Raw genomic sequence first — 21,279 nt, 5'->3', positions numbered from 1 at the left:
CTAATAAAAAACAATTTGTATTCAATTAAAAATGAACAAAAAAGGCAAGTTTATCAAAACATGTTTGCATTTAAAACTAACTGATTTATTAAACAAATGAAGTATTATGTATAGTTAATGAATTGAAACAATTGTTTCTGGTCACCATATCCTTCAAAATTTTAGAACCAGTAAATTTCATCCTCCCACCTCATTTTTATTCATAGACTGGAAAAGGAAAACAATCTTTCCTGCTTTTTCATCTCCCAATTGTTTTTTCAACTTTGAATTAACTTGTCATTAAAATTCACTAGTTGAATAAACTGAATTGAAGGAAGTATTCTCTCTGCACCTGCAGAAGAAGCTATTTCTGTCAAAAACTGGTTTAACACTTCAGCAGACTCTGGTTCCAGGTGCTTAGCCAGTGATTTCCACTAGTTCAGTGGCTTGACTTTCTTTAAAACTTTGGGCAGCAAATATGTATTGCTTGAATATTTTTTATTTAGTTTACAATCTGTTTAAGTAATTTAGTAAGTTTAGGCCGTATGATAGGTGTGACGGGTTGGATCACAGAAACCCCCTTGGGAGCTGCCACCTGATGTGCCAAGACTACCCCTGCTTCTGTTTTCCCTGCCAGCTTAGGACTCCAGCACCCTGTCTTGCTGAGCCAGCCACTCCTGTCTGGCTCCAACACAGACTCAGGGTCTGAATCACTTGTCCCAAAGCTGCAAGTTTACCCAAAAACAGCTCACAGGAGTGTGCTTGTCTTTAGCACTCAGATGCCCAACTCCCAATGGGGTCTAAACCCAAATAAATCCATTTTACCCTGCATAAAGCTTATGCAGGGCAAACTCATAAATTGTTCGCCCTCTATAACACAGATAGAGAGATATGCACAGTTGTTTGCTCCCCCAGGTATTAATACATACTCTGAGTAAACTACTAAATAAAAAGTGATTTTATTAAATACAGACAGTAAGATTTAAGTGGTTCAAAGTAGTAACAGACAGAACAAAGTAAGTCACAAGCAAAATAAAATAAAATGCGCAAATCTATGCCTAATCAAACTAAATACAGATAATCTCACCCTCAGAGATGCTTCAGTAAGTTTTTCTCAGACTGGACACCTTCCAGGCCTGGGCACAATTCTTTCCCCTGGTACAGCTCTTGTTGCAGCTTAGGTGTTAGCTAGGGGATTCTCCATGATGGCTTCTCCCCCTCTCTGTTCTCTTCCACCCCTTTATATATCTTTTGCATAAGGCGGGAACTCTTTGTCCCTCTGGGTTTTCACCCCCCCTCACTGGAAAAGCACCAGGTTAAAGATGGATTCCAGTTCAGGTGACATGATCACATGTCACTGCAAGACTTCATTACTCACTTGCCAGCACACACATATACAGGAAGACTCACAGGTAAACACAGTCATCTGCAGACAATGGTCCTTGTTAATGGGAGTCATCAAGATTCCAAACCATCATTAATGGCCCACACTTTACATAATTACAATAGGCCCTCAGAGTTATGTTTTATATTTCTAGTTTCAGATACAAGAGTGGTACATTTCTACAAATAGGATGATCACACTCAGTAGATTATGAGCTTTGTAATGATACCTTACAAGAGACCTTTTGCATGAAGCATATCCCAATTACATTACATTCACTTATATTTTTATAAAACCATATAGACTACACAACGTCACAATAGGTTGTCATAATTTCAAATTTAATTTTAAATAGGTAAATTAAAAAAATTATAAACAATTTAAAAAAAAAGAAAAATACCGAATTTACATTAAAAATATGCTTTGAAAAATTGATTTCCCCCCCACCCTCCTTTGAATTACGTATATAACTTCCATTAACAAGAGCTGAAGTTGCACGCTGTATCTCAAGTAAAAGTACCTGATGCCTGATTAGAATTTTTCCCCCTCTCTCACACCATCACTTAGTTTTTAAGCCTGCATCTAAAGTGTTTATTAAAGTTGTTAAAGCACTGTGTATTTTCAGAGATTATTCTTAAAACATCTGTGTGTATCTTCCCTCCCCCCCCCCTTTACCTTTTTATGTCTATCACTTGAGCTTCAATTCATTTTAAAAACCGTGTGTACAAAGTTATACTTGCTCCTCAGGAGAATCATAACATTGCCTGCAGCTAAATTAGTATTTGTTAAATTATTTACAGAATCGTCTAATTTAACTCCCTTTATAATACAATTTAAATCACAGGTCACTAGATAATTTAATATAGAAAACTGGTAGCATTTTAAACTTCTGCAAATGGTTGCTGATTGTGAGCCACTTCTCTTTTTCTGTGTGGTCTTCAGATGATGATATCTTCTCTGTCCCTCCTTGAGTTTTTCTCTTCTGTGTGGCCGCTTATATTTTCCTCATCTTCTCCTGAAGAATGAATGTGTTCCTTGATATGCATATATTCTACATTGATCTGGAGATCAAGCAGCACATACCTGTTTGTATAGTTGGAGTTCCGATATCTGCATTGGTATTTTTGAATAAATGAGAATCATCATCAGGCAAATACATTTTTAATGCATTTTTGTTGATCAGCCTAAGGCTTGGTCTACACTTACCCCCCCAAGTCGAAGTAAGGTACGCAAATTCAGCTACGTGAATAACGTAGCTGAATTCGACATACCTTACTTCGAATTTACCGCGGTTCAGACGCGGTCCACACGCGGCAGGCAGGCTCCCCGTCGACTCCGCGGTACTCCTCTCGTTGAGCTGGAGTACCGCAGTCGACGGCGAGCACTTCCTGGTTCGATTTATCGCGTCCAGACCAGACGCGATAAATCGAACCCGGAACTTCGATCCCCAGCCGTCGAACTACCCGGTAAGTATAGACCAGCCCTTAGAATTATAACACCTTCATTGTTTCCGTGCCAGACTGACTGTGCCTCAATTTTGTGATTAAATATATTTGGAGAATGGGAGAGCTTTTTCAGCTACATTTGCTCATATCAGCATGTTGGGTTAGTTACTGCAGGACAACCTTTCAACAGCGATTTAAAAACCAGGATCCTGTCTACTGTATGTTGACATTACAGCACTTATGTCACATTTTTCATGAATAATAGTTTGCCTCTGTGTCCTTAGCCAAAATACCCCTGCTCCTCTTTACTGTGCTGAGTACCATGTGTGGGATGCAAACATTCCTCTATCCCAGAAGTGGCTGTATTCACTGTTGGATTTTTCAGTGCCTTGTATTCTATTGAGATTAAAGGTGGTATAACGATAAAGTATTATCAGCCACAAGTTATCCTTCCAGCAATATTCCAGCCCCATTTATCCAACACTCATTTGCCTGAAATACTGTCTTATTCTCCTCATCTTCTCCTGAACTACCCTGAACTCTTCTTATGAATTGCTTACCCAATAGTTTTATTCTCCAAACTATGCAGATCCTCATTTAACTGAATGTTTTATTGGCCCGGTAATGTTTTGGAAAAATGGAATTGCTGTGCTTAACTAACAAACAAGAACAGACTGAAAGTTGGCAAATCCAACAGACAAACCTATACAGCAAAAATCCAGGACAGGAACTAATCAAGTCTGTGATAAGTTTCTGCTTGTTCTAAAAGTGGTTGTCTGTGTATTTTGAACTTTGGGGTAATTGTGTTTGTGGCTTAATAACTGAAATGTAAGGATTGAGGAGGTCACAGGATTGGCCCTAGGTATATGGAGTCATCTATGTAGTCTTATTTCCCCTTCGGTGTGATCTATCCTGTAGGTGTGAACATGCAGCCTGCATGTTGATTTTGGCCAAGATCCCCCAGCTCCCCATCCAAAAAATACAAACACCAGTTTTGTGAAGATGTATGTTTTCTAAAGTAGTGTGAGTTTTTTCTTGTGTATTTAATGTTATCAAAACCATTTAAGCTAACTGCTGCCTTATTGTTGGCATGTGCCAGCACTGTAACATATCCTGTGTAGAGATTAGTTACACTGAAATAACAGTTTAGTGAAAAGAGAGAGGTCCCTAAACAGCAGGAGTAGGAACTTGCAAGTTCCCGTTGCAACAAACAGAAAACACGTAGGTTCAACAAATCCATTCCCATGCTGAGGAGGGGGAGCACGCTTCTCCTGTCAGTGGAGGGTACTGTGTAGGTGTTAATATTCAGCTTTGTTCTAATGTGTGGTTAATTTTCATTGTATGCAGTTTCCCTGTCCATGCTGCATGACAAGGTCAACTAAATCATTAGTAACTTCATTCTTGGTATGTGTGATACCAGAGTTAGCAAAAAATATTTTTGGTCTGTCCCTCTTCCCCGTTTCTTTTCCATTTTTCTGTCTTCTGTTCTTTTGGTCCAGATTGGGTTATGGAAAAGTATGCATCTATGCTCCTTTAATAGAGGTATTTTACCGATGGCAACTGCAATCATGTGATCCTAGCCAGTTTTAATCAGCAGTAGAATGCCCCCCACCCCTGTACATCGGTCTCTGGACAGGTCCAGTGCGCCTTCGAGGGGGAAGACTTGGTAGGGCTCAGGGAAAACTCCAAAGGAGAGGTGCTCGGTCTCTCACCAGAAGGAGCCAACTCCCAAAAGGCAGTGATCTCCTGCTAAATCTATAGTATCAGAGGCCTCAACCTCTTGACTCAGTATTGTGAGGACAAAGGACTCTTCCTTTGGTACCAGTGGGGTCGGGAGATCCCAGAGTGCTTCTCTGAAGCATGGCTTCAGCAGGCCCCCCAATACTATCTAGGAAGGACAGGGAGGCCCAGGACATATACACTCCTTTAGAACGGCACCATCTACACCACACTTACCATTGGTGCCTTCTCATTCAGCACTGTTGGTACTAGCAAAATCGAAGCATCGGACACCTTTGGCCCTGTTGCCTATGTATTTCCAGATTGACAGTACCATCCACCTCAACTGCTGCATTGATACCAACCCACTCAGTACCACAAAAAGAACAGGAGTACTTGTAGCACCTTAGAGACTAACAAATTTATTAGAGCATAAGCTTTCGTGGGCTACAACCCAAAGAAGTGGGTTGTAGGTTGTAGCCCATGAAAGCTTATGCTCTAATAAATTTGTTAGTCTCTAAGGTGCTACAAGTACTCCTGTTCTTTTTGCGGATACAGACTAACACGGCTGCTACTCTGAAACCTGTCAGTACCACAGGAATTCTGCTACTCTAAAGACTTGTCCGTTTTAGATGAGCTGGAGCCCCCATTGTTTGTGAATACCAAATGACTTTCAGTACCAAGACCTTAATCTCTGGATTACCATTGCTTCCTCATACTGCAGGATTCTCTGCCTTTGTCTACTGGGGCCACCCCTTTGGAGGACATTGAGGCGGATGAAGGAGACATTTAGTCTTTATCAGTATAAGGTTCCCCTCCACATAGGTATAGGAACCCCTACTTTGACAAGGATCATTGTCTACTACAGGAATGGTTGGATCAGTCCTGGGTACCAGCCGCTCTCGCATATGGCCCCCCCTCCCCAATGGCCATGCTGGGATGCTTGGGTGGTGTATCGGCAGCAATTTGCCAGACCTCTGGCTCCATTGCACCAAGAGGCTAGAGCTACACAATCTCCTCTACCAAATCCCCAACATGAGGAGATCTTTGAAGAACAGGAGACTAGGGCGGGTAAGGAGGCCACCCCTCAAACTTCTGTTTCATCCTTGTCTCCAGATTAGGCAGTCATGCATCCACCACCATCAATGGCCGATGATTTTTGCCAATTCTAGGACCTTCATGTGCCTTTTGAAGAAGTTAAAGATTCACAAGGCTTACTTGTTTGTGACCCTCCAATTTCAGATCACAAAGTGTCAGGTGATCATGGCCAAGTATGACTTCATGAATTACAAGTTTGCAGCCCTTTATGGAACATCTTCCACAGGAGCATAGGGAACTCTTTCAGATCATCATCCTGAAAGTTCAGGTGTAAGCCAGAACCTCCCTCCAAGTCTCATTCGATGCCATGGACACCTCCACTATATCCATCTCCACGGTGGTTGTTATAGGGCGTGTCAGTTCCAGCTGTTGGGGTTTCTGAGAGTTGTAGAATACTGTTGAGGACATCTCATTTGATGGTCAGAAGCTCTTCTCAGGGACTATGGATGAGTCCCTACACACACTGAGGGACTCCGGGGCCTGTTGAGGTCTCTGCGTACATGTACTCGTACAAACAAGGAGATTTAGCACATCTCAGACTGTCCAGAGATTGCACCCTGCCCAGTTCTCTGGATTTCACAGAACCACCAAACCCGCTGGAAAGAGACAAAGATTCCAGAGGAAGAGAGCTTCTTACGCTCCTTCAGAGAGAGAGGATCCAGTCATAATCAAAACAACAGTTTTGATGGGTTTGTTGAGGGTTCAATACTTTCCTCGCCTCTAGCTTGCAGGCTAACTTTTGCCCACCTTCCCATTTTTGGAGACAGCCTTTCCCATTTCCAATAGGGTTGGCATCATATTACCACAGAAGAGTGGATCATGGAGGTTATAACATGGGGCTACAACATCCACTTTACATCCCATGCTCTCTCCCACCTTCCTTACCCATTCCTCTTTAGGGACCTCTCTTATGAGACTACACTGAGTCAAGAAAGGGAACACTCTCCTTCATTTAGGAGTGAGAGAATGATCCCATCTCCTCAGGGGGAAAGGATTTTACAAAAGTATTTTCTCATGCCAAAGGAGGACAGCGGGTGGAGACCAATCTTAGATTTGAGATGACTGAACAAATTTATAAAGTCTCAGAAGTTCAGGATGGTGACTGTGGCAGCTGTAATTCCTTTTCTAGAGGCAGCACATTGGTTTTCGGCTGTCAACCTACAGGATGCCTGTTTTCATATAGAGATACATCCCCCACACAGGAAAAACCAATTCTACGTTTTACCATGAGCCAGGATCGTTTTCAATACCAAGTTCTTACCTTCAGTCTCTCTTCATCCCCAAGGATATTCTCAAAGATTCTAAAGATGCTTACCTTCATCAATAAGTGAATTTAGTCTTCAGCTGCAGATCTCAGACGTTTACCTTCCTGGAGTCCAGAACGTTACAGCCGATATGCTCAGCAGGCACTTTTCCCATGACGCTGAATTGGAGTTGGACTCAAATTCTTCAAGGAATATTCTAAAAGTGGACTTCCACAAGTGAACCTATTCAGCAACAAGAAGTTCCCCCTATTCTGCTGAAGAGGAGGCCTAGGTCTCCACTCTTTGGGGGATGCCTTTCTCTTTCTTTGTCTGAAGGGCCTTCTCTATGCATTCCTTCCAACACTGCTAATACTAAGAGTGATGAACAAGATCAAATAGGACAGGGCCAGGGTTATTCTTATAGTACTGACCTGGCCGAGACAGACTTGGTATCCTTACCTGCTTCACCTATGTGTCCAACCGGCATTCAGTCTTCTGACCATTCTCATCTCTTCTCCCAGGATGCAGGTTGCATCTTCACCCCAAACTAGGGTCCTCTGCCTCTGAACATGGTTCCTAGATGGTTCAGGGGATTAGAATCCACTGCTCAACAGGGGTATAACAGGTATTACTAAACAGTAGAAGGAAGTAAACGCGAATTACTTATGTTCAGAAACGGAAAAGGTTCAACCACTGGTGTACACTGTCAGTATCTTGAGCCTGAATCATCTTTGCTCTCAGCCATCTTGGATTACCTGCTGGATTTGAAGAAATCAGAGTTATCAATTACCTCTATTAAGGTTTATATGGCTGCAAGATCAGCATTTTGTTCCACACTAGAAGGGTTTTCTGTATTTGCTCACCCTGTGTCTCAAGATTTAATAAGGGTTTAGTGAACCTCTACCCCCAGGTTTAGGGTCTTACTCATTCTTGGGATCTCAACCTGGTGCTAGATACCTCATGGGACTTCTGTTTGAACCTATGGCGACCTGCTCCTTGTTTCACTTATCTGTGAAAACGGCTTTTCTAGTAGCTACCACATCAGCCCACGGGGTTGGGGAGATTGGGACCTTGATGACTGACCCCCCCCATTTATGGTATATATATATATATATTTTTTTTTTTTAAGGATAAGGTCTCTTTATGGCCACACCTTAAATTCTTACGTGAAGTGCTTTTGGATTTTCCTCTCAACCAGACCATCCATCCACCGGTATTTGTCACTAAACCACATAAATCTCAACATGAGACCTCCTTTCATACTTTAGATGGGAGACAGGCACTGGCCTTTTATCTAGCTATAACCAAGCAATTTCAGAAATAACCTAGACTGTTTTTCTCCATTGCAGAAAGATCCAAGGAGTTCACAGTCTCTCCACAGAGACTTTCAAAGTGGACCTCTGGGTATGTTGTTGCTTGCTACAACGCAGCTGGTGTTCTACCTTCCCAAAGGATAACAGCACACTCTACCAGATTACAGGCAACTTCTAGAGTGTTACTCAAGAACATTCCAGTGTCTGAGATATGCGGAGTTGCTACATGGGCTGCAGTGCATACATTTCTAAACTATGTGTTGGTACATGTGTACAGTCTTCAGTCTTGGACTCAATTCCAAAGCTGTAGGGAAACTGCTGAGGAGTCACCTGAAGTGGAGTCTCATAGGGACTACTCGAAGATGGAAAAGAAGGTTACTCACCTTGTGCAGTACCTGTGGTTCGTGGAGATGTATCTCACTCTGGGTGCTCCACCACCTACCCTACTTCCCCTCTGCTTTGGATGGTTCTTTGATAGACATTTCGATAGAGAAGGAGCTGAAGGCAGTTCGCCTGCACAGCTCTATAGGTCCTATACACGCAGGATGAGGTTGTATAGAGATTCCTTTGCAGGCCAAATGGACCCTGCTAAAAGTAAATCTCCGATCAGGGCTTGAGACGCATGCATACCTGAAGTGGAGCAGTCACAGGGGGACACATCTCAAAGAACCACAGTTACTGCACAGGGTGAATAACCTCCTCTTCCTTTGCTGGTTGTCAACCATGTTCTATAACTTTATTTAATTAGGAAAGGCCAGGACAAAATAAACACACAGAAATATAAAATTGTACTGCATACAGATATTTGATACTTCGCCTTTCTGTGAACAACGTCCTGTGCATGCAGCTCTGCTCTCTCCCAGGAGCCTGGCAGTTGACCTAAATGCCCTGTAAACATGTGGTATGATACGTAGGGGAGCTGGAACATTTTAGGGTTAGCTCAGTATGTAGAATGTGATCTGATGCAGACCTGAGAGGTGTGAATGGCCATCATTCATCTCAATGGGGTTGTAATTCTGAAGACTGCAGATGACCGTTCCAATGTTAGCTTTCTTAACTATTTCATGGTTGATCATTTTAGCAGAAACATACTGCTACAGTAACTGGAATTGTGAATAGAATTTGAGTAGAGTACCACCCCAACCTTCCTCCCATGTGAACCCAGCAGGACTTAATGAATAAAAAGAAACCTCTCTCTCATAAACCACACTCTTGTCAGGAAAAGGGAAAGATCAAATCTTTCCTCTGAAACAAACTCCAGGGACTTCACAGATGTTTGCTGTTACCTTGGCTTTTCTGCTGGCTTTGCGGGTGGTTGTTCATAGATTACATTTACAAAATACAGTTTCTGAAACTTATGTGGCCAGTACCATTTTCAAAATGTGGTAAAGAGTTTTTCTAAAATATTTCTCTCTTCCCTAACCTTCCACCCCCCTACCCCAAATCCTCCTCCTCTTATCTTGTTTGCCTAACTGTATCACTTGTTTATAATTGCTGATGCCATTTTGCGCTGTTACTTTTCCCCCCGATACTCTTTATTTCTACTACTCCATTACTATTTTCAGGACACCTAGTTTCAAGTACAGTCCTATAAACAAACGTGGGAGCAGCAAAAAGACTCTTTCCCTGACAGTGGCTGAGCTGCCTCAGAAGCCAGTGAGGAGATCCCTGACAAAAGACTGGATGAAAATTTTCTGACCAGCTGTAGTAATAATTCCATGGGTCTCTGTGCCCCTCCTCCTTCTGTACTGAGCAGGCAAGAGCAAAAGTGCCAGAGGGCCCACATGTAAAGGAACTGCAGCTACATGGGATGCTCCTGCTTTCCTTTTGCAAAATAGTTGCTACAGCCCTGCATCTGTGCAGGAAAGGGGTGTCGTTGATGTAGCTCTTTAATCTCTACCTACAAAATGATTAACAGGGTACCTTTTTTTTAAACAGACAAATATTTCTTTCCATTATTGTTACACAGACAATGGAGTCAAATATTTGGTGTGGTGTAAAGATGTGATATTAAAATAGTGATGTTCATGATGGATCTTCATGCTGTACTGCATTTAGGGCAGATACTTGAAACTGCCATATGATTAGCTAAATAATTGTTGACATTACTTCTGCAATGAGCTAATTGGCTACACACCTGTTAATCGAATATTTCATGAATTCCCTTCCCCCCTCCCCATATTTTAAAATACATTCCTGCTACCCCTAAATATTTGGTTAAAATGATAATTGTTTCTTTGTAGATGGAGATGGCAGAGGAAGATAATAGTGGGGAAGAATACCCAAATGAAATTCATGATTATCTGTCAGCATTTGAAAAGTCTCTTGGTTCTGTAGATGACATGCTGAAGACTATGATGTCTGTTTCTAGGAGTGAGCTTCTTGAAAAGGTAAACAATCACCCCACCAGCAACCTTTATTATTGTTGTTTTGTTGTTAATTTGTATTACAGTAGCACTTGGGACCCTAGCCTTGATTGGGTTCCTAACTGTGCTAGGCACTGTACAGATACACAATAGACAGTCCTTGCCCCAGAGACCTAGTATTTAAATAAATCTTTTCACATTTATAGAACACTTCTTATTTCAAAGTGCTTCACAAGCTATATACATACAAAATAATACTGAAATGTAGCCAATGCATTAGCCAACTAGCACAGAGTAGTGGGTCAGTAGGGTCATTTAGGCCAAGGATGTGAGGGCTTATCCCCACCCCTATGAAAAAGGCCATAGAATCTTTAATGTCCCCCAAGAGTACAGAGGCGAGCCATTTTTCAATAGTTTTATGTGAAAGAGCTTCACACAGTAAACTTCCTTGTTCTCAATTTATATATTTAGGAAGAATGAGTTGACTCTGGGATTTGAACTTTTGGTTCCAAGGAATGCAGAACTTAATGCTTGATGCGCTATTCCTTCCAGCACTATTAAGAGCAGATCTAAGGGAGTCTATAAAACATATTTTTTTTTCTGCATGTAGATTCAGTGCAAGGTGTACTGCCAGAGGACTTCATACAAGCAGCTATATATTTTTAACATTTAAAACTCAATTTGTAATTTTTCTTTGGGGCAAAAAAGCTCATACGTGATGGGACTTGTTCATCCATTAAGGATTCCTAACATGAATAAATTATGAAGAAATCAGTCCTGACAACACCAGTCTTTCGACAGTATCCATGTTAGAGCTGGTGGTCTGTATGATGTTATCAGAGTTCCTGGAAATCCTATAGGACTAAAACAATAAATTGACTTTGACAGTCCAAAAAAAACCAAAAAAACCTCATTACCCATTTTTTCTTCCTTCGGTGTATAGCCTAAAGTGTTCCAACATGCCTAGAACACATCATCTAATGTGTACAGTGTTTGTTAATTGTCTGTGGCATACTAACCTTCTATTATAACTTTAAATGGATTTCAATAACTTTTTCTTGCATTCTAAATTTCTGTGCTGTTTTATTTTGGGGATAGGGAGAGTTATTTTGAGGAAAAATCCTGGTGATGAAATGTGAGCTTTATCCTGAGAGGTCGGCATAGCAGGTGCTCAGTGCCTCTCAGCAACCAGCCCCATCACCTTTTATTAGCCTGTGGCATTTAATGTTAAACTGGATAAAAAGTGAATAAATATACAGTGAGGAACAATCCTGCAGAGAGAGACTTTGATGATTTAGGCATGATCTACACACACTTTTTGTCTGATGTAACTATTTCTGTTGTGGGTGTGAATTTCTCTACCGAAATTAAATCCCTAGTTATATCAGTATAAAGGTGCTTTAAACCACTATAGCTTAAAAAAAATAGGTATATCTCCTAGAACTGGAAGGGACCCTGAAAGGTTGAGTCCAGCCCCCTGCCTTCACTAGCAGGACCAAGTACTGATTTTGCCCCAGAACCCTAATTGGCCCCCTCAAGGATTGAACTCACAATCCTGGGTTTAGCAGGCAAATGCTCAAACCACTGAGCTATCCCTCCCTCCAGCTTATTCCCCCTTCTGTTATGGGAATAAGGCATCCTGGTTAAAACACACTATATTATTTTAAATGTCCCAGTAAATTTAAAGTAGTACAATTCTTGTGTGTAGGCAAGCCCCTGAAAAATATTTTCCATCTCTAGTTTCTGTGATAAAAGTTCTCCTGGTAGCTAAATTGCCTGTATTAACAGCATATTTAAGGACAATTGATTGCAAAACCATGTACCATTGGTTCTTTGTCACAAATATATTCATATGGAATTATACTGTGTATATTACTGAAAGCTACTATACATCTTAGTTAAAAACAATGCAGAAGCAAATGATCACCTTTGTTTGTTTTTTAAGTTGGACCCTCTTGAACAAGCAAAATTGGATTTGGTTTCTGCATACACGTTAAATTCGATGTTTTGGGGTAAGTATGCTGGAGGAGGGCGATAAGAGGAAGTAGAGTTTATGGTGGCCATTTTAACTCTTTTTTGATGGGTGCAAATTTTAAATAATCAAATTCTGTAGTCAAATATCTATCCAGTATTCTTTCAGTTATTCTAATAATCCAAGTTTGCTAATGTCCTTCAATCAGGGTAAGCAATGCTGAAATTCTAAATTAAAATTGGTAATTACATAGGCTAGCAACAGATATGTAAATGAAGATATTGGGGTTTTTTGGCAGCCTCTTCTGTCCTTTTTGGTTAACCATATTAGATTGGTACTGCAGTACTTGATTAGAATATTTTTAAATTCGATATTTGAACAGAGCAGCTAGGCTCTAATCCTGCAAACTTCATCAATTCATCTGTGTATTGTCAGCTACAGGATTGGGACCTTAATCATTCCTGCCCTTATGTTCAACAGAACACATTTTCTTCTTTCAGTTTACCTGGCCACTCAAGGAATCAATCCCAAGGAACATCCAGTGAAACAAGAGCTGGTAAGATTTCAATAGAAAATGCATTGCAAAATCAGACTTGCCTAGGGCAAGTAATTCTTACATATTTTTAACTCTGCATTTAAAAATGTAATTTCAGTCTCCATGCACTGGTGTAGTGTATGCACAGCATTGTATAACTGTTGATATAAGCTGCTTAGCTCTCCAAATTAAGAAAGTCATGATATTTTTAGTTCAAAACAGTATCATCTGTGGAAAGCAAAGTTGTCAAGCCTGGTAAAATTGGAAAAGCAGAATAAGATTAATGGTCTCATCCTACCTTCCCTTCCCCCCCTCCCACCTTTTGTTTGAGAATTGGATTCTGAGCAGACCAGCTTTTCACTGTATCTGTTGAACAGAAAAATGTTACATGTCTAATAGTAATTTATAGTTTCCAGTATGGTGTTTTTTCCTATAAATACTTGGAATCATGTTAATCTCCGAGACTGCCTTTTCTGACTCTTGTATGACTAAAAGAATAGTGTGGTTGATTTACTAGCAAAGACGGGAAAGATTGCCCCCCCCTTTCCAGTTCCTCCATTAATTCATTTTCTCAGCAGTAAAGAATCCAGTTCAGCAACAAAGCTAAAAGCTTTTTTGGCATCAGTTGTATGTGTACTGTCCAGTAATTCTGCATTAGTGACATATTTACAACCTATAATAAATCTTTTAGGTTTGTCTTTATATTCCATTTAGATACATGAGTATAGTATATAAGGTCTGCTATCTTGGAAATTCTGCTGACTTCAAAAATCAAATCATTTAGTTTGAAGAAAATAATAGAAATATTATACTAATACCAATATTAAAAATAGAAATTATGCCCATTAGAAATGCTTATGTAAATAATAATAATAATAATCGGTGCTGTATGAATATATTTTACTTATATGTATTATTAGAGTACACATAAAGGTAATTCTACATAATCAAGGTAATAGTGGTTATGGTTGGAGAATACAGAAAACTACTCTGAATATCAAAAGAACGTGTTCTATTTATAATTTGGATTTTGCAGTCTGTAGTGGATCATGGAACAAAAATTGGATTGCTAATTTTTCATGGTGATTCAATTTCTGCTCCCTCTTACGCTATATTGGTACAAAAGCATTGCACTATTTTAATCTATTCTTTAAAAATATACAGCATAAAAATCTAAAGCAAGTGATATACTGGTATTTACTTGACAATTGCTGATGGTTTTAGTTGAAAGTAGATTATCGTCTAGTTTCTCATCCAATTTCTTTTTACAAGTAGTAATGTGAATGAATAAATGTTTCTTTCGTTCATGAGTAATGTGATGTTCTTATCACTCATGTGGAAAGGCCAGTCAGAAAAAGTTACTCTCCCACCATTTGTTTTGTTTTTAGAACTCTGCTCAACATGTACCTATCGGTAATACTTGGGGTTTCAAATGATATTAATAAAACTCTCCTTCCGGCTGTCAGAGTTCATTTTTTCTGTCACTTTGTTGCGATGTTTCTGTCAACTCCGTCTTTCCCTTGCTGATTTGTGTTGGGTTGCCATCTGTTCTGATTAGCAATCTCAATCATACTAGAGAAATATTACAGCGTACCATAAATTCATACCCTGTAAAGCTTAACGAGTTAAAACTACACCTTTTACATTGGAATATTGGCCAACATTTTCAGAGATCAGTTTTGAGATGTGGGTTCTGATCATCCTTGAAAAACAGGTAAATGACTTAGGTGTCTGACTTTAGAGACCCAAGGTAGAAAATGTTGGCCATGTGCATATATGACACATACGCTGTATGTTGATATATGTATTATCTGTGTACACAAAATGTATATATTTTATTTATTGTCTATAATTCAGGGAATATGTAAAGTGCTACATAATAGTTGTTCATTAACTCTTTGTCTAAGGTCTCATGGGATGCCTGTGGGAGAGCTGACAATTGAACTAGATCTCCTGAGTCCCACAGGACGATACTTCCTCTGTGTGTGTTTGTATAAAATACACCTCACAGAATAATCAAGAGTGTTTTTTTTTTTTTTAAGAAAGTCATGCTTTCTTGGTTTTGGTTGGGCAGATTAATATTTTGGAAATAGTGAGTTTTGAATTTCAGCAGATATATATTTTATATGTATATAATGCACATATGGCTTAATTTTGCAGGCTTTACTTGTGCAAAATTCCTATCAACTTCAGTGAGTGTATGACCTTTTTAAGGATTGGAAGAATAGGCCCCTAGGTTGTAATAGCATTAGACAAAATACTATGGGAATGAGGACCATACATATGCCTAGATGTATAAAGATGTTTGAAGTTGTACCACTAATGGCCTCATACACTTATTGGTACAATCACCATGTGTTGCAGAAAATCTGCTAAAAGGGCAGTCTTGAGTTTGCAAAGAATCCACTGGAGTTTGAACAGAGATGAAATATTTTATTCTGCTGTATATTATGGAATGCGTCATGTTCCATATGCTTTGTTCTCACTGATCTCAATTTTAATAGTACATGTCTTCACAGAATAATATCGGGTGTGCTTTTTATTTAATATCTTCCAGGAGAGAATAAGAACGTACATGAACAGAGTCAAAGAAATAACTGACAAGAAAATGGCGTCCAAACTGGATAAAGGAGCTGCAGCAAGATTTGTTAGAAATGCATTATGGGAACCAAAACCTGAAAATAATCCTAAAGTGAAAGCTTCTGCTAAGGCAAAAAAGAGAAAAACGAACTAGTTTTTTATTTTCTTTTGGTTGTATTTTTGTTTATCAGGTAGGGAGATAACTAGAAAATTATTTTTTAAATTGTGTTTTGTATATATTTTGCATCACATAAATGATGAAGTAAAATAACAATTCGGTGAATATATCTTTAGCAAAGATCTAAACTGTAGGGTCACGTTGAACAGCTTCTACTGAGATCACACCTGTATATACACATGTATATCTGAAAGTGAAAGTTGGTCCTTGGAGATTAACTTTAAAGCTTGGCTCTTTAAATGAGAACAAACTAATCATTTTTGCCAGCTCTTTGTAATAATGTGCTATTTCATGATTTGCTTCTAATTCTAATAATTTTTGGGGGTAATTCTGGCTGGTTGGAACTCTATTTTCTTAGTTACTGCTAAATTTAATCTCTGAATATTCAAACAGTCACAAGCGATGGACATCTAGTCTGTGTGAATTGTTTACGTAGGAGCCACTGGTTTTCAAGTACATCTGTGTATGTAATGCTTAATTTGTAGGGCATACTATCCTTTGTATTGCTTGTATTAAATATACATGATGCCTCTCTTCCCCCCCCCCCCCACAATCTCTCAAGTTGAATTAAGAGCTGTTTATGGTCTTTAATGTTTCCATGGCCTTTAAGTATGGATGAGAGCTTAGTGCTGGCACTGCGAGATGGACAGTTTAGCAGGGATTCGCTCTGGGAATGGTGTGTTTTGCTGTTCCTTTTGATACTGAGTGTGGAAAGTATTCTCTAGTACGGTAAAAAGTATTGAAATACTGGGCAAATACCCTGTTTCAGATATGATTAATTTGTGCTCTTTTAAGGAGCGTATGCATTCTTAATCTGTTGGGAATTTGTTCAGGAGAACCTGTTAGTTCATGTTTCAGTACACTGCAAGCTCACAAATTAATAATACAAATTTGGTTTTTTTGGTGAAGAAAGTCAGCTGTTGGAGAAGGTTTGCTGTGTTGAGGGTGGCGAGAAAATGCCTGTGATTAGGCGTGCTCTGATTTGAAAGATGGAAGTGCTGGTATTAGTGATGGGATGAATATAAGTGAAGTGTCATTACCTGCTTGTAAATGGAGAACCCAGTATCAGACATACTGGGTTAAATTTACTGTTGCCCTGCACTTTGTATAATTAAGACCTCAATCTTGCAATGTACAATGTACAGGCATTAGGGGCATTCCTGCACAGAGTCCATTGCCTTAAGTGGGGGCTTCTTGGGCATACAGGAGTCTGCCCTTACGTTGTAAATTGCAGGATTGGGGCCTCGAACTGGGGCAAAGTGAGTGTAAAATTCTATCAAATCAGAATGGGTAGCATTTTACACTTGCTTTTTACCAGTGTAAATGACAATGCAAGGTACAGTGCAATGGTGAATTGGGCTCACTGAACCAATCCTAACAATCTGAGCTTCACCTGTAATTTGCATTAGGTCTCTCACCTGTTAATGTGAATGAACAAGATTCTACTGAATTGTTCATTTGGAGTTGAGATACATTGAATTTCTCTGTTACACATAATTGAAAGCTATTGGATATGATATGGAAAGTTATTGTTCACCTAGTTATTCTGAAGAATTACACCACCATGTGCTTACATATAGTCTAGACTCAGTAGAATGAGATGCTGTAACTGAAGCTATATCACTGTTGACCATTCAGAAATGTATTTTTAAAGAGATGTTTTGATAAACAGTCCAGTTGTTTATTAAGCACAAATGTTAATAGCTTTGTATGTTTAGAAAATGGCTCTGTGAATGTTATGATGAAGAATAAACAAGCCTAAGCTAATATGTAAAAATATTTTACGCTGATTTCTGGAATAATTGCTACTATTTGTTCTAACAAAGAATTTTCCCCCTCCAAATGCTCATTCGCAGGCATAATTTTACTGTCACAAGTAGTCTCATTGATTTGTCCATGGGGCCACTCACATGAGTTATGTATGTTAAAGGTGCATAAGTGTTTGTTTGCTGGATCAGGGCCAAAATAAGGACACTCAATTCCCTGTGGAAACAGGTATACTTATGTGTAACTGAAGAACTCAGTCGTATGACTCATCTTTGGGCTTAGTTTTATTTTTAATCTTAAAATATTTTCCCAACTATTTAAGCTAACATATAATACAAATCGATGGTGTAAATCAGTACTGTTTGTGATAGGTGTGGGGGGAACTTATTCCCTTTGGAAGTCTGTTTGTCCTTTTGAGGGCCTCTTAGGTCCTGGTCCTGCAATGTCCTCCATGTGGGTGGACCACTCTGCAGGGACCCATTGACTTCAGTGGGGTTCTGTGTGGGTGCACAGCTCAGTATGTACAGAATTTATTGCAGGATCAAGTGTTAGTCTAAAAACTTAAGTTCTAAAGCTGGCCTGAGGTGTTATAAAATATGCTTAACATATTGCTATTGTGTGCTTAATGCATATTAATATATGTGGTATCAATAATACATACTGATAGTGATTTTTATATATACACATTTAAAAATCCTATCAGTATGTATTATTGATACCACACATACTAATATGCATTAAGCACACAATAGCAAAATAACATTACATTGTACATATATTTCTAGCAGTTACATGGCTAATTCAGGCCATAGTTAATTGAGACCATTCAGCAGTTACATAACTAATTCAGGCCACTCAAGCCAAATACTGTGTGCTTAATGTAGATTAATATATGTGGTGTCAATAATACATACGGATGATGTGATTTTATATGCATATAAAATCACATCACTATATATATGTACATAAAATCACATCAGCAATATGTATTATTGATACCACATTAATATGCATTAAGCGCGCAATACCAAAATAATATGCGCATATATATTTCTAGCCGTTACATGGCCTGAATTAGCCTATGTCTTTTTATATCCCTGTTCACTTATGCTAAGTATCCCATGATACTTCACAAAGCTGAAGTTCAGCTCTGGCATTAGAAAGTAAGAAACTTGTCAAAAGGCAAAATAGCTTAATGTTCTACCCGGATACAAGCCGAGGAGGAACCTTCATGGACTGTACCTCAAATGTTAGTATCCAAAACAAAGATAAGGAAGGAGCAGAACAAGAAATTAAGGAACTGGGACGAACTGGTGGACTGGATTTTAGTGACGGGTAAAGCGTTTCATAATTTGTAAAATTGTCCGTCCTATAAATACTCCTAGCTAAAATGTGTAACTTTGGGAGCACACCTTCTATGTAAGGTGAATGTAACAACTGTGCACAAGACAACTTCCTGGAAATCGGTATCATATTGAACCTTTCCTCCTGTACTATATTATTATTGACTTTTAGCAGTAATCCTGACATTGGTTTTTAGGCTCTTGAATATATTTCATACGAAACCAAAGTGTGGTCAAGCAATTGACTATACAGTTTATCAACAGAGACATGGGATAGTCATGCAGGAGATCAGATTTCTGGGCCAGACCAATAGTCCTAAGCACAGAAACTAGGCCTATGGTACAGTGCACACAGCCTTCAAAGGGGATGATCATTAATGCTCTGTTTATTCAATTTTCACCTCTAGTCAGCCTGTGTACAGTAGTACTTCTGGGGGAATTCTGTGTCATTGCACATGCACAGAATTCATGTCTGGTGCAGAATGTTTTTTCTGCAGAAAATACATTCTGCCCAAGAAGTGCTTGCGCGGTGGCGCAGAATTCCCCCAGGAGTAGAAGTTCTTCACAGCACAGTCGAGCCAGGATAGAACAGGCAGAGTAGGGCACACAGGGCTGCTGGGGGCGGTGTCACAGACTGGGGTTCAGAATGGTTAGTGCAGGGGACAGATGGGTGCAGACTCAGGAGCTAGTGGGGTAACACCATTGAGCCAGAGGCTGAATGGGAATGGGGGTGCAAGGTCACATGAGGGTGGGAGCGGGTGGGCTGCAAGGACACGTGGGGATGGGGGGTGGCATACAGACAGGGGCAGATGTGCCTGACTCAATGGGAGAGGCTTGGGATCAGCCAGGGTCTGCATGGGGGAGGCTCCCAAACTTCCTAACAATCTCTTCCCCCCCCCCCCCCCGAAAAAAAAGAAACTTCCATACTTCTCCCAGCCACACCCAACAACCCTTCAGGTTCACTCCAGGCTCCTTCCCTCTCCCTCAGCTCCTCTGTTACCCCTCACTCCCCCAAGCTTTTGCATTGCTTCTGATGGGTGCAGGAAATATGTTTCTGTATTGTAACTTAAATGAATTACTGAAAGTTCTGTATTAATATGCCTAATAAGGAATCTATTTGTAAAAAAAATTACTAGAATCTTTTTTTAGTCTGTATTGTTGTTAACAAGTATTTTGAAATAAATTTCCAAAATAATTGAAACTGGCTTGATTATATTGTTGTTTTGCCAAATATGCAGAATTTTGCTGAATTTTTAATTTTTGTATGTAGAATTCCCCCAGGAGTAACAGTAGGGAACCAGATGTTCTTTTCAGTAACAGGGAAAACAGCAGGATAGCAGCATTCTGAAGGGGGATGGGGCGCAGGGGAAGAATTTGCTAGGGAAAGTTCTGAGAAGAAGCCTCCTGAAGTTTCAGCTATCTAGTAAAAGCAAGAGAGGAATAGTCTTGGGAAAACAGGATTGGTTAGCTAAGCACTTGGCAGCAATTGCTTACTAATGGCTTAGAACCATAGACGTATAGGATTGGAAGCGACCCTGAGAGGTCATCTAGTCCATTCTCCTGCCCTGAGACCAGAGTCCCTGAAGAGTGTCTAACCTGTTCTTAAAAACCTCCAATGACAGAGATTTCAACCCCCCTTAGTAATTTGTACCAGTGCTTAATTACCCTTACAGTAGGAAGTTTTTTCTAATCTGTAACCTAAGTCTCCCTTGCTGCAGTTTAAGCCCACTACATCTTGTTCTGTCCTCAGTGGCTAAGGAGAACAATTTTTATCACCCTCTTTATAATAATCTTCTATGTGTTTGAAGACTGCGAACATGACCCCCTCTCTGGCTTCTCTTCTCCAAACAAAACAAACCCATTATTTCAATATTTGCTCATAGGTCATATTTTCTAGATCTTTAATCATTTTTGTTGCTCTCCTCTGGACTTTCTCCAATTTGTCCACATCTTTCCTGAAGTGTGGTGCCCAAAACTGGACAGACTACTACAGACAAGGCTTTAACACTGCTGAGTAGAGTGGAATAATTACTTTTCGTGGCTTGTTTACAACACTGCTAAAACATCCCACAGTGTGGTGTTCTCTTTTTTTTTTTTTTTTTTTTTAACAGTGTTACATTGTTGACTCTCATTTAGTTTGTGATGGCTATAACCCCCGGGCCCTTTCTCTCTCTAGTACTCCTTCCTATGTCATTTCCCATTTTTGTATTTGTGTAATTAATTATTCCTTCCTAAATGAAGTACTTTGCATTTGTCCTTATTGAATTTCATCCTATTTATTTCAGATGATTTTTCTAATTTTATCAAGATCATTTTGAATTCAAGTCCTGTCCTCCAAAGCGATCGCAACCCCTCC

General features: G+C 39.6%; 1 protein-coding gene across 2 annotated transcripts in view; it reads left to right on the top strand.

The window, feature by feature from the left end:
• C1D (C1D nuclear receptor corepressor) overlaps positions 1–17,592 on the top strand; it is a 19,691-nt gene extending 2,099 nt beyond the window's left edge. For both annotated transcript variants that reach the window (XM_026653172.1, XM_026653171.1), the window contains exons 2-5: positions 10,426–10,572; positions 12,494–12,560; positions 13,021–13,076; positions 15,613–17,592. In XM_026653172.1, coding sequence (XP_026508957.1) covers positions 10,426–10,572; positions 12,494–12,560; positions 13,021–13,076; positions 15,613–15,789 — 447 coding nt within the window. In that variant the 3' untranslated portion in view covers positions 15,790–17,592. The remainder of the gene's footprint in view (positions 1–10,425; positions 10,573–12,493; positions 12,561–13,020; positions 13,077–15,612) is intronic.
• Positions 17,593–21,279: the final 3,687 nt, after the last annotated feature.

This window comes from Terrapene carolina, unplaced genomic scaffold, assembly GCF_002925995.2.
Source record: "Terrapene carolina triunguis isolate 2854851 unplaced genomic scaffold, T_m_triunguis-2.0 Scaffold132, whole genome shotgun sequence".
Classification (NCBI taxonomy): Eukaryota; Metazoa; Chordata; order Testudines; family Emydidae; genus Terrapene; species Terrapene triunguis.
This window is presented reverse-complemented; position numbering and strand designations above follow the sequence as displayed.